The 11,932-nt window shown below is 36.7% G+C and overlaps 1 protein-coding gene and 1 long non-coding RNA gene across 3 annotated transcripts; both read right to left on the bottom strand.

Moving 5' to 3' along the window:
• Window positions 1-519: 519 nt before the first annotated feature.
• Window positions 520-1,897, bottom strand: LOC138134729 (2-acylglycerol O-acyltransferase 1-like). The gene is made up of 3 exons (XM_069053189.1): window positions 1,695-1,897; window positions 761-1,619; window positions 520-703 (listed from the first exon to the last, which is right to left on the bottom strand). The coding sequence occupies exons 2-3, from the start codon at window positions 1,617-1,619 to the stop codon at window positions 546-548; spliced, it is 1,017 nt and encodes a 338-aa protein (XP_068909290.1). The 5' UTR covers window positions 1,695-1,897; the 3' UTR covers window positions 520-545.
• Window positions 1,898-7,030: 5,133 nt separating this feature from the next.
• On the bottom strand, window positions 7,031-11,646 carry LOC138135140 (uncharacterized). 2 transcript variants are annotated; one of them, XR_011160873.1, is made up of 3 exons: window positions 8,807-9,161; window positions 8,350-8,757; window positions 7,031-8,295 (listed from the first exon to the last, which is right to left on the bottom strand). It is a non-coding gene; the product is annotated as an uncharacterized lncRNA (long non-coding RNA). The 2 variants fall into 2 exon arrangements; XR_011160872.1 differs by having other exon boundaries at window positions 8,350-11,646.
• Window positions 11,647-11,932: the final 286 nt, after the last annotated feature.

Below are 11,932 nucleotides of genomic sequence, written 5' to 3'. Positions count from 1 at the left end.
TTACCAGTTCATGAAAATACGCCAACATCACTTTCATTTACAACCTTATTTAGATCCTGCCGTTGTTTGAATGTCTCTATGATTTTAGATAAGTACCTGCCTTTTGATTTTTCCGGTATTAAGCTATTTAAAGCTTGTTTTGCTTCATTTCAGATGTTTTCTGGTAAAACACTATCATTCAAACTCATTTTGCGAAGTGTCTGTTTGTATAAACAACCAAATGTAACTATGACACCTGAACATATCATGCAAACGCGATCAACTCAATCTATTTTAAACCGAGTTTTTGGATTCAATTGTTTTAAATTCTCTCTAATTATTCTGAAACCGGTAAACTATTGAACAAACCACGGATGTTATGAATCATAACAACCTCTACGAGCTTGAATTTCAAACCGACATCTGCGGTAGTTATGATAGTCATAACATCGCTAGGTATGTTAATAGCTATACAACGTTATTCGTTAAGAAAATTTTACATTAGGGATGACAATTTGTAAATAAAAAATTCTAAAAACATTTGTTTTAGAAAGGCTTTATTTATTTCACTGTAACTCTAACTGCTGCTCTTCCGGATTCAATAAGTACTTGTGTTTGTACTCTTCAAATAGAGCGACTAATGCTTGGACGAATTTGTCGTGCAGCTCCTTTACCTGTTCGTTTGTAGGATTTTCCGTCTTGCTAACTTCGATCGGCGCTCCCACTGACGAAAAACACTCGATTAGAGTACTTACCAGATGGGTACTGATTACAATCTTACCGACTGTAGTAATTGGTTTTCTCCGTGGAATAACACCGAACGAGTACTGGAAGAATCCTCTTCCATTAAAAATCACAGGCACAAACCCTAAATATTTCCTGAAAAATTCCTGATACTTGCGTAGTCCTGAAATTTCGATTTGGTCGAGCACGTCGATCTCACCGAACGAGATAACAGGCACAAGAGGCGATCCATTTCTTAAGGCCACCTTCACAAATCCTTTTCTGTTCTTCACCACGAATTTGTACTTCCCGGGTTGAACATTGTAGACTTCCATCGCACCACCAGGCATCAAAGTCACGATGTGCCCCCCTTCTGGACGGCTCAACTCGTAATTCAGGGAATTAGCCGAGCACGAAATCATCCCCATACCCAACGCCAATTCTCGCAAGAACGGTTGAAGGAATAACTGGGGCACAACTGCCGTCTTCACGATGAACTCCGGGTACGACTGGTGAAACTTGTTGCAGCCAGAGGCCAAGGCGTTGAACGGACCCACAGGGAGTACCCCGTGAGGGAAGCAACAGAATAGGTAGTTAAGCTTGGCGTTGAGAGCGAGCCCCGGGACGCAATCCAAATCGACGGGGAAGTAGTTTTTCAAGTGGTACCACCATCGCCAGTTCAGCACCCAGAGGCTGGTGCGGCCGCCGTTTTCGCAAGTGTGCCGGTCGAGGTACATCCAGGCGAGGTACAACAGGACCAAAAACCACAAGGGGGTGAAGAGCAGGTAGAGACAGATGAACAGGCCGAGGAAGCCGCCGATAGCGAAAGACAGGAAGGCGCCTGCCCCCGCCAGAACCTCGTATCTTCGGTGCATCGGGACGCACAACGGCGCAAATTCGATCCCCACTAGTTTCATCTAAAAATGAGGAAAACCGTGTTGCGGAATTTGAGTGCGTGGGAATTTGGGATAACTAGGATAAGTAGCACTTACCGCTGGTAAGAGGCAAGAAAGAATTTGTTGGGAACACTTTTTAATATTGACAACTGATGGAGGTTAGTCATACGACAGTTAAAGGTGAGTCTAATGTACTCGTAATTAGACCAAGGCAGTACTAACTCGTTTATTTGGCAATTGCAACGTTGCATATTATCTTGACGCACACTGTAGGTAACGTGTTTACTCCATCCTTGAGAGTGATAAACAAACCATTATACACATTATACAAGTATACTCTCTGGATACCGCAGCTGCATTCTGATAATGTGATAACATTGCCCATACATTAGGAACATATCTGTGAGCTCATTATTTTCGTAATGATAAACCCATTCCGACTAATTAGATGACAATTTTGACAGTATTTTTGATTAACGTCCATGCTCATTTAATTTTTTTTTTTTGTCAATTCTAATTTCTAACAAATCAGCGCAAATTTGAGCAGGACCGGTTTAAAAAATTTCAAAAAAATTAGCTTATACAGTGTGTATCAAAACGACCGCACCAACTACTTGTAATCGTATAAAGTTCTGAGAGGAACGTCAAAAAAAATAATACAAATGTTCTCCTGATGCTTTTTTGTTTTTTCTTATTTTTCGAAATTTTGATTTTTTTTGTTGACATATACAAGCACATGATTAATTGACTACGGCCCGGTTGTATAAAGCTTAGTTAACATCGTGTCAGCTAACAATGCGTCAAGTCGGAAATCTGCCCATTTGATTGGCTGATTCAAATAAAATGTTAAATATTCTCCAATCAGATCGCTTGACAGTATGTTAACTTTAACAACGACTTGACATCGCTTTATACAACCGGGCCTAAGATTTATTCAAAAATTGTGTAACAAAAATTTTAAATTTCGGTTTTTAAAAAGGCAAACGGACTAAAAGAAAACTAATTTAATTAGTGAATGTTATTGCAATTGAAGGAATACTCCGTCTAATGTGCCTAATTGGAACAAAAAACATTTTTTTTCAACATTTTTGATTAAAATTGTCTAAATTTAACACGCTTAACTTTTAATTGAAGCTGGGGAAAAAATTTCCAATTTTTTTATATTCTTCTCCCTGTATTCTGTACAACTGCTAATAGTTGGTGCGTTCGTTTTGAATCACCCTGTATTGTATCTTCATTGCCGTACACATTTTACTAAGGTGATTTTGGCTAAAACTCTGTAGAACAACGCATACTATCACATGTTAAAAGGAACACCTCAACTTCGAAAACACCCTGTATTTACAGTAGATAATTTATGTCATTTCAAATATACAATTGCGGCCACGGAATTTTGGCCGTCACGTTCATCTCAATTAAAAAAAAATGGATATAGTCCATGCTTTATTGTCATTATGATTGACTTTTGGAATTGACATCCAAAAATTTGTCAATGTCATACTTGATAGTTGCCAACATGCTATTTTACCAATACCCTATTTCAATAAAGTGCCGATAGTATCCCTGTTCCAAAATTGCACGAAATGAGGAAGCGCGTTTTTTGCAAGTCAGTCAGCATCAAAATGACAAGTCTTCTAATAATAGAAAGTGAGATTACGAATAAATAAGGGCCGCTTTACATGTCAATGGAATGACAAGTGACGGCCAAAATTCCGTGGGCGTAATTGTACCTACAAACTGTCTCAGAAGTACTGTCGCGAGTGATAAATTTTGGTCGTCAAGGTCATTCTTTGACGCAACGGAAAGTGCTCTAATGTGAAACAGGCATAACCGCTAATAAATTCTATTTGTCTTGTCTTGTCAAGATCTCGTCAACTTTTTGGAAATCCTAACTGGGTAGCCACCCTAGTTTCTGGCACATCCGTCTCTATCAGCGAAATAATTTTTACTCTGTTAAAATACGATATTGGGGTCATAATTTTAAATGTTTAGAATAAAACTTTGACAATTTTTTTTGATTGAGGTTTTATTGACATTGGGCGTAATTAAGCAGGCAAAATTTGTAATTTATGACAGTAGGGAAATTTCAAAATGACCTTGACGACCAAGATTTAATGCTCGCGACTGTGCATTAATTAATCAGTGACAGATCTCGTCAAGAACAACAAAATTGTTATGTACAATGGCCTGCAAAAAAAATTAGCCATCATTTAAATGTCAGTGTCAAAAAAGCATTAATTACACATTTGGATTTTGACGTGACACAAAAGTGATGGCTAATTTTTTTTGCCGGCCAATGTACACTACTGTGCAAAAAAATCGCGTACACTTAAAAAATCAAGCAATCAAGTTTTCCAGTATTTTGTGCTTTGTGAATGTGGATTTTGACATTATATTTGTAAATACGGTATAACCTGTCAGTGAGATTGTCACTGTTTTATCTATTTGTATCTAGACCGACTTAACACAGCGAAAAATAGGTGTACGCGATTTTTCTGTACAGCAGTGTACCATTTTTTCGAAATATAATTTTTATTTCAGTATTTTACCCCCTCATAAATTAACGAGATGTCTATTTTCTAGTTATTTCACCCAATGACGGTGACCGTGATATAATAGTTTTTGTAAAATTGGTGCAAAACATTGTGTTTTTAGAATAAAGTTTTTTCGCTCCACGGTCGAAGTAGAGACAAGAGGATTACATTTTTAGTTAGTTTTATCGGACTGCACAAGGCAGGTGTTTACGTGTTGGTTCTGTGATTTGAGCTATAATTTTGTGAAAATGGTGCGTTTATTTTCGAATAGTGAGTATATAAATGTAGTGTTGGCGATTGGTGAAGTGTGGGGAGTGCTCCTCGAGTAAGAGAATTTCTGTGCTACTTCTTCTTGTGGGGGCACATGAAGGACTTGGTAAGTATATTATCCCAATTGATACAATTGAAGTTTTAAGAGAACGGGTGGAAAATGCTGCCACAACAGTTCGCAATAGCAGAGGTAGGTTGCTGGAAAGAGTGGAACGTTTCGTCGGCGCCTTCATTATTGTATAATTGACAGTAACGGAGGTCACTTTGAACACTTCTTGTAATGATTAGTGATTACTCTGATTACTTCGTGAGAATTTTTACGAATTAATACACTAATTTAGGAGGATTTTGTCATTATTTTAGTCATTAGAGTCAGTTTAAAATATTTATTATCAAAATTGTTTTTATTTAATATCTACCATATCATTCTCTTTTTTCTCTTCCACTCTTAGGTAACAGTTACGGGCGCAGCAGTTAGCCGCTATGCACAAGTTAGCAAAAAACAAGTGAAAGTTTTCTTGCATTTGTTTTTTCTTCTTCGCTTATCAACATCGGCGAAGTAAGTAATCCTCATAGGCGGGTAACGAAATTTGTGCCAAATCTTTCAATAATTTTAATTGGATAACTTCAAGGTTTAGGAAAAAAATATATGTAGGTATTTAAACACCTAGGTATACCTAATTGTTTCTAAATATTAAGGAATTCTAAGTTAAGTTAATGTAAAGTTGACTCAAGTTGCAAAAAACCACTTGTCATTTGCAACAGCGTTTTTTCAATATTTTTAAACCAAACAAAGGCACAAAGGTACCAGAAACTCATAGTTTGGATTGAATATTTTCCATATAAGTACAGTTTTAAAGGAATTTCAAATGACTGATGCCATAAAAGTGCCGTTGCAAAGGCAAAGTGGTTTTTTGCAACTTGAGTCAATATTAAGTACCTACCTAAAGTTGACTCAAGTTGCAAAAAACCACTTGTCATTTGCAACAGCATTTTTTCGATATTTTTAAACCAAATAAGGGCACAAAAGTACCAGAAAATCGTAGTTTGGATTGAATATTTTCCATATAAATACAGTTTTTAAGTAATTTCAAATGAATAATGCCATAAAAGTGCTGTTGCAAAAAACCACTTGTCATTTGCAACAGCATTTTTTTCATATTTTTTATCTACGATCGCGTAAAAAGTAGGCACTTTTTGCACTAAAAATCGTTGTCAAAGTTGACGTTTAGAGAAACTGACGGAATCGTTCTCTAAAAGTTTTAGAGCACGATTTCTCGCTTTTGTGGCACAAAACTGTCAGAATACAACAATCGAATTTGTTGGAAACATTGTTGCTAAACGACGTGGTTCTCAAACGACTTTGGTTATTCATGAAATATTGAACCCATGAATTATTTTATACAAATTTATGTTGAAACCGGTGTGATGATCTCACGATCGTAGATAAAATGTTGTAAGACATACGTGTAAAAAGTTCCTTTGTTGCACTCACATCTTTTAAAATACTCCCTCGTACCTCGGTCGTATTTTAAACCCGTTCGTGCAATAAAGGATAACTTTTTACACTTATATCTTAAATAACTATTAACCAAATAAAGGTTTGGGTTGAATATTTTCCATATAAGTACAGTTTAAAAGTAATTTCAAATGACTAATGCCATAAATGTGCTGTTGCAAATGTAAAGTGGTTTTTTGCAACTTGAGTCAACTTTACTTATTTCTGAGACAAGTTGAATATAAATTAAATTTTAACTGACATGTAAATATTTTGTACAAACATCTTGCAAATAAAAAATGGTACACGAATCCAATGAGTGTTCGATGAGTCCGATGTGGACATATATGTATGTGGATAAGTTCATAACCTCACAAAAAGTCTTCATAATTTCAGCATAAATTAAACAAAAAAGCAACAGATCGCAATGGTTTAACCACGATATACATAAGATGGGTTTAACTTATTGCAGATTTATTTCTTGTTTTCCCAGTTTTCCGGGATTTTCAAGAAAATTTTCGAGCATAAATATTTTCATGTCAAAAGAAGCGCATCGAAGAGAGGAATGGAATGGTGTTTGGTGTAAGATTCCCGATGTACGAATTAAATTCAGGTACAGGGAAAGTTCCAGCCACAGACGCCATTTTGTAACCTAGGAGTCAAAAAAAAGGAACCCCAAAATTAATTTCAGTCATTTTACTCGGTCCTAGGCTGAATTAATAACATAAATATTTAAATGAATCTTGCACCATTGGATTCCTCTCGTCAAAGGGCTTCTTTTCAGCCGAAAAAATTATACTTTGCTTCGCTTCATTATTTTTGAGAAAATTGCAAAAAACTAAAAACACCTAACAGTCAGTTCTACTCTTAATAATATACGATTTTTCGCACATAGGTACCTTTTTTTAGTGGCCACATCGCAATGATTCTTGTTTCAATGGAATCTTATCACTAGACTGCATTTAATTCAGACTGATTCACTTTTAATTTTTATGTAAACGAAACTTTTATCTTACAGTCAAATTTAATATTAATGCGTCTAGTTTAGATTAGAACATTTAGAAAGGTAGAGTGTGCTCATAGCCTATCGAAAATCAAATGATAATAATCGGTTCAATAGAAAAAAAACATTCATGGTTCGAAAATTTTTAATTTGATAATTTTTATTTGTATAAAAATATCCATAAAGCAATGTTTTTAAAAGAAGCAGCACAAACAATCCTCACTGGAGGTCTTCATGAATCAATAGGTGCTGCAATAACTAAAACTTGTTTTTTATTCATTCTAGTTCTGGACAGTTCAGCCATTTCAGTTGGACAAGATTCGATTAATTCTGTTAATTTATTTCTGTGACTTGACAGTTTCTGATCCATTTCAGAAAAGTTTTCACTGAGTTCTGTTACTACCTTGATTCTGTCATTTAGCTGATCACTTGCAAACATGGGCATCTCAAAGTTTTCATTTTCAAGAAGAACAGTAAGTTTTTCGAAGAAATGATGTAAGTTCACTTTTTTATCACAGCTGTGTAAATGGAAAGTGCTGTCAGGAGTTGTCCACTCAGTCTTATTAAATTTTAATTCTAGCTGGTCACTGTCTAAATAGATTAACAAATCTTTGCTCCTCACACACAAATTTTTAATATTTTCTAAATGTACGATTTTTTCTTTAAGAATAGATAATCTCTCATTGTTTTCTTGCTTTGTGTTGATAAAATCCCTTCTGCTCTCTTTGAGCCTTTTATTAAGCTCAGACAAGTCTTTTTCAATTTGTGTTTGTTCATCTGTTAGAGAATTAGCTTCAGCAGTTGCCCTCTGAAAACCCTTTACAAATTTACTCCACATTTCTTGTGTTTTCGCTTCCACATTTAAAGTTTTCACTTTCATGTTGCTTATTATTGCATTTGTAACCACTGGACTAGTGTGTGGCCTAATTGGAGCTAATATTTCTGGCTCTACTGTATCATTCCTCTTTAAATGTTCATACATAACTAGCAACGACAGTTTCAACATAAATTTGCTAAAACTGAAACCACCTGGAGATATTAGATGTGATGCCATAATAGAAGGGACATTTGCATGAGCATATTTTGAATTTATTGCTTCCGTCATTTCTACAACTTGCTTCCTAAAAATGTGTTCTAGTTTAACATCGTACAATGGCCAAACTGTGATTTTTTCTTTTGTTAAATCTGGATCTAGGACAGTGAAGAGATAATAAATAACGTGCTGGAATGCAGCTTTATTGTTTTTCACAAACATGTCCTTTCTAAACACTGCTTTGAAGTCTTTTGTTGTTGGATACATCAGCGTTAAAAGAAAAATGTTGCTGTACAACTTCTCGTGTACTTTCATCTCAAGTTCTTTCTGTTGTTTCGCAGAGAAACTCATTGTGAACGCTGCAAACATACTAAACATTAACAACACCAAAAATTAGTCTTGTGTCTACATACCTTTCGGAAACGTTATTAATAAAGAATTAAAGAGAAGAATTCAAATCTGATGAATGCGTCAACTGTCAAACACATAAACAATCATTATTAACTGTCATCACCGATATAGCGGCAACCTGGCGGCAAGAAATTCCCTAGTATTTGGGATTTAATGTGGCAAGACAACGAATTATTAATTGCAAAGAAGAAAATATTATTAAGTTGAAAAATGTTAGCGACGTAGAGACGAGAAGCTAAAACTGGGAAAGGTGACCGTTTCACTTCTCGTTCCGGATTTATACGGTATTTTGAGGTTATGTTCTTGCAGCCTGATCCTGAATGATTATTCAGCTAGATATGTAGACCTACCGCTCTCACATAGCCCAAAATGAGTTCTAGTTGTTCTTGATAAAATTCACAGATCGGCAGCTGAAAATTTCAGCTATTAAAGTTGTTAGGAAAGAGTTTGTGTCAAAACCAAAATTGGAGCTGGTCATGACCTATTGTGAGTGACTAGAGGTGGTCAACAGTTTAAAGAAATTGCACTTGAGATTTCGGTGGCCACTCTTCTCACTCGATAATGAATAATTTTTTGATTTTAATGAATGCACGTAAAGTTATTTTTATATTGTTTTGAATTTTGTCTCAATGAAGAAGCACTTTTTATTGTGAAGGAATAAAAGTAAATTTTGCCTAAATAATAAACCTGTGGTCCCTCGAAGTCACGTCTGAGACATGTTCAACTCAACGTCGTGTCAACTGTCAAATTTTAAAAGTGACAGGTGTCGGAAGATGTCGCGTTTTACAACGAACAGAACGACAAGAAGATTTAAAAATCAATGTGGTGAATTATGCACAGAAGGGGTGTGCTAAAAAATTCACCAGAATAAGTAATTATGCATGCATTAGCATCTCGCTGCATATCTGAGCAGCGTGTGGCAACAAATGCAGCGTTTTTGTCACGGAAAACGTCAGAAAATTGAAAAAGCACACTTAGTTTAATTTGAAATTCAAGACCATTTGAGCTCATACATAAATTATGGGCTGAAGTAGAAAATAAGCAATCCATGAAACCGAGAGTAGCACCCAAGATGAAAACAGATGAAGTCGAGGGGTGCAGCTGTCTCCGGCCAGATGACTCGATTTGTCACTCTTGTCGCTCTCCTGACTCGATCCGCGCCTTCAATTTTTTACAATTCACGGAAGATGTCGCCGTAAAAACTCCGAAACGCGTCACGTGTTGGTTCACCTGACATTTACCTTTAATCGACCATAAAATTACCAAGAGCCTCGTTTAATCGAGGCCATTAATTCCATTCCCACTTTTATCTCCCTCGAATTCTTTGTTTTACAGGTCGCAACAACGCCAAACAAATGCCCTCGATTAATAATCGCGCCGAAGCTAGCCAAGACGCCACTTTGGCCGGCGCAAAAAGCGAGTAGGTACGCGCGACGCGAGATTAATTAAATCTATTGGTTAATTGGAACAGCAGACATGCGAATGCGGAAGTGTGCATGCGAAGTGCGTTTAATATGAATATTCAAGCGTCGCCGAGTACGATGTGATTTACATGCTAAACTGTTTAGTCCTGGCAAATATTAATAAGCAAATTGTGAGGAAACTTGGCGACATCTTGGTGGTGCGTCCGACCTCACACTCACGTTTGCAAATATAAATTCATTCTTAATATGACGGATGTGCCGGTTCGGCGGCCCATTAAATTAAAATCTACGTCTAATTCTTGCGTCGTGTTTCTTCATAATCTAATTATCTGCTTAAAACACATTTAAGCGATAGATGTTGAGCGTGACGTTCATAGTTTTGCTCTTGCGACATTGTGCGATGCTTTATCGTCGCAACTTCGTCTGGGACATCAGCCTGATTTATTTTGCCGCATGAAAATTCACGCGGCGTTCCTTTCCCGTCAAACAACACAAACAAAAAACCCTTAAATACTCCCGAACATCTTCGATTCTGCCTGTGGTGTTTTTGTTTTACAACATTTTAAGGCTGGCTGACCAGGAATTGCAATTTTTGCGGCGAAGTAAACATCGCAGGGTTAAATAATTTTTTATCGCATAACTAGCTCCCAATATATAAACATCCAGAGTTTTTTAATTTGGTTCCGTCCATCTATAAATCACGTTCAGTTCCCGCTTGTCGGCCCTCGGGCTCGATGGACCAATGTGTTCATTTCTGGCGTCCTCCCATGATATTTATGAAAGCTTTTTACTGTTTCTGATTAACACTAATGAAGTATTCATCCATACTGATGGGTTTTATGTTTGAACATCCACAAGTTTACAATTTACATACAAATTATATCTTCGTCTATGGTGCACATTAAAAATGTCCGCGTCATTAATGGAACATGTTAAGCTCGCTTTTAGGGTTCGATTAATAATTGATAATCTGTTTGAAAGCAGATTAGCGGCCCATTATGCAAGAGGCAGTCGTAATTCTCCTTCGACGAGACTGATCCGTCACCTGCACGAGGACAAGGAGCGCAGGAATTATTTCGCCGGAGGAACACCATCTCTTCCGATTGTGCAAAGAACGCATTATTTAGCTTTTTACCGATAACTTTGCAGATTTATGGGTGGCGAAACCGGCGCGCGGCGGTCTCACGGGACAAGAAATAACTGAAAATACAATGAATGTAATCTAATGCGTTCTTTGTACCGACAACATATGTTTTGTGCTGCTGATTTACGCGAAAAATGTGCAAATGCATTTGCATTTCTCCGACTATAACAAGAATTTATCCGGAAAAGCGACCAACAAAACTTTTATGTGGCGACGTACCCTGTCTCATAATCCGAATATACTGTTTGGTTCAGGTATGACGCACCTATCTTGCGCTCCTCTGCAGCTTCACACCGAACTGTTCAATATCCCCGTTATCCGGGTTTTCTTGTTTGAATTTTAATAGTCGGCCGGACGTAATTTTGAAAGATTGACGATGCTCGCCTGTTCTGGAAAGTGCAGGACGGTGCAGTTCGTGACGTTTACAAATCTTTTGCCACGGCTCCACTGGGGATGTGGCACAGAGATACATTTTTAATTGGTGCGATATGGCGTCCGGGTTTGCACGCACGATTTTGCATGTTTTTGCAGATAGGTGCAAGCAGAGGTCGTGGTTGTTTGTTTTGGGAAAATAATGGCGCTACCAATTAGGGAAGGTTTGTTAAAAGCCTTGAATTGTGGAATTTTATGCCGCCGTAATTATCGTTGTAACGTAATAGGGGATGAACAAGTTAAAAACTATACAATGTGTCAAAAAACAAAATCAATGCGTGTGTGGTTGATAATTATGCCATGTAGATACCGGGTGACTTTTAATAATTGAAATTATTTTTGTTCGATTGGCAACACATTTACAATTTTATGTTAGTAGTTAGTAGGTACACTTAACTGTCAAATTCAAATATGACAGTTCAAAAGTCAAAATTGATCAAATTGTCATTATCACGACTTATTAATTTGCAAAAATCCTAATCTAAAGTTGACTCAAGTTGCAAAAAACCACTTTGCAACTGACCTTCGAAAATTTACATATAGTTGACTCAAGTTGCAAAAAACCACTTGTCATTTGCAACAGCA

Source organism: Tenebrio molitor, chromosome 7 (genome assembly GCF_963966145.1).
Source record: "Tenebrio molitor chromosome 7, icTenMoli1.1, whole genome shotgun sequence".
Taxonomy (NCBI): domain Eukaryota; kingdom Metazoa; phylum Arthropoda; class Insecta; order Coleoptera; family Tenebrionidae; genus Tenebrio; species Tenebrio molitor.
The sequence above is the reverse complement of the archived record's forward strand: the minus strand, read 5'-3'. Positions and strand labels throughout refer to the sequence as shown.

Excerpts from the sequence above, each read along its gene's own strand:
- LOC138134729 (XM_069053189.1), bottom strand. The coding sequence starts at position 1,619 with ATGAAACTAGTGGGGATCGAATTTGCGCCGTTGTGCGTCCCGATGCAC. Across the intron at positions 704-760 it reads AAAACCAATTACTACAGTCG|TGGGAGCGCCGATCGAAGTT; the intron begins GTAAGATTGTAA and ends GTTTTTCGTCAG.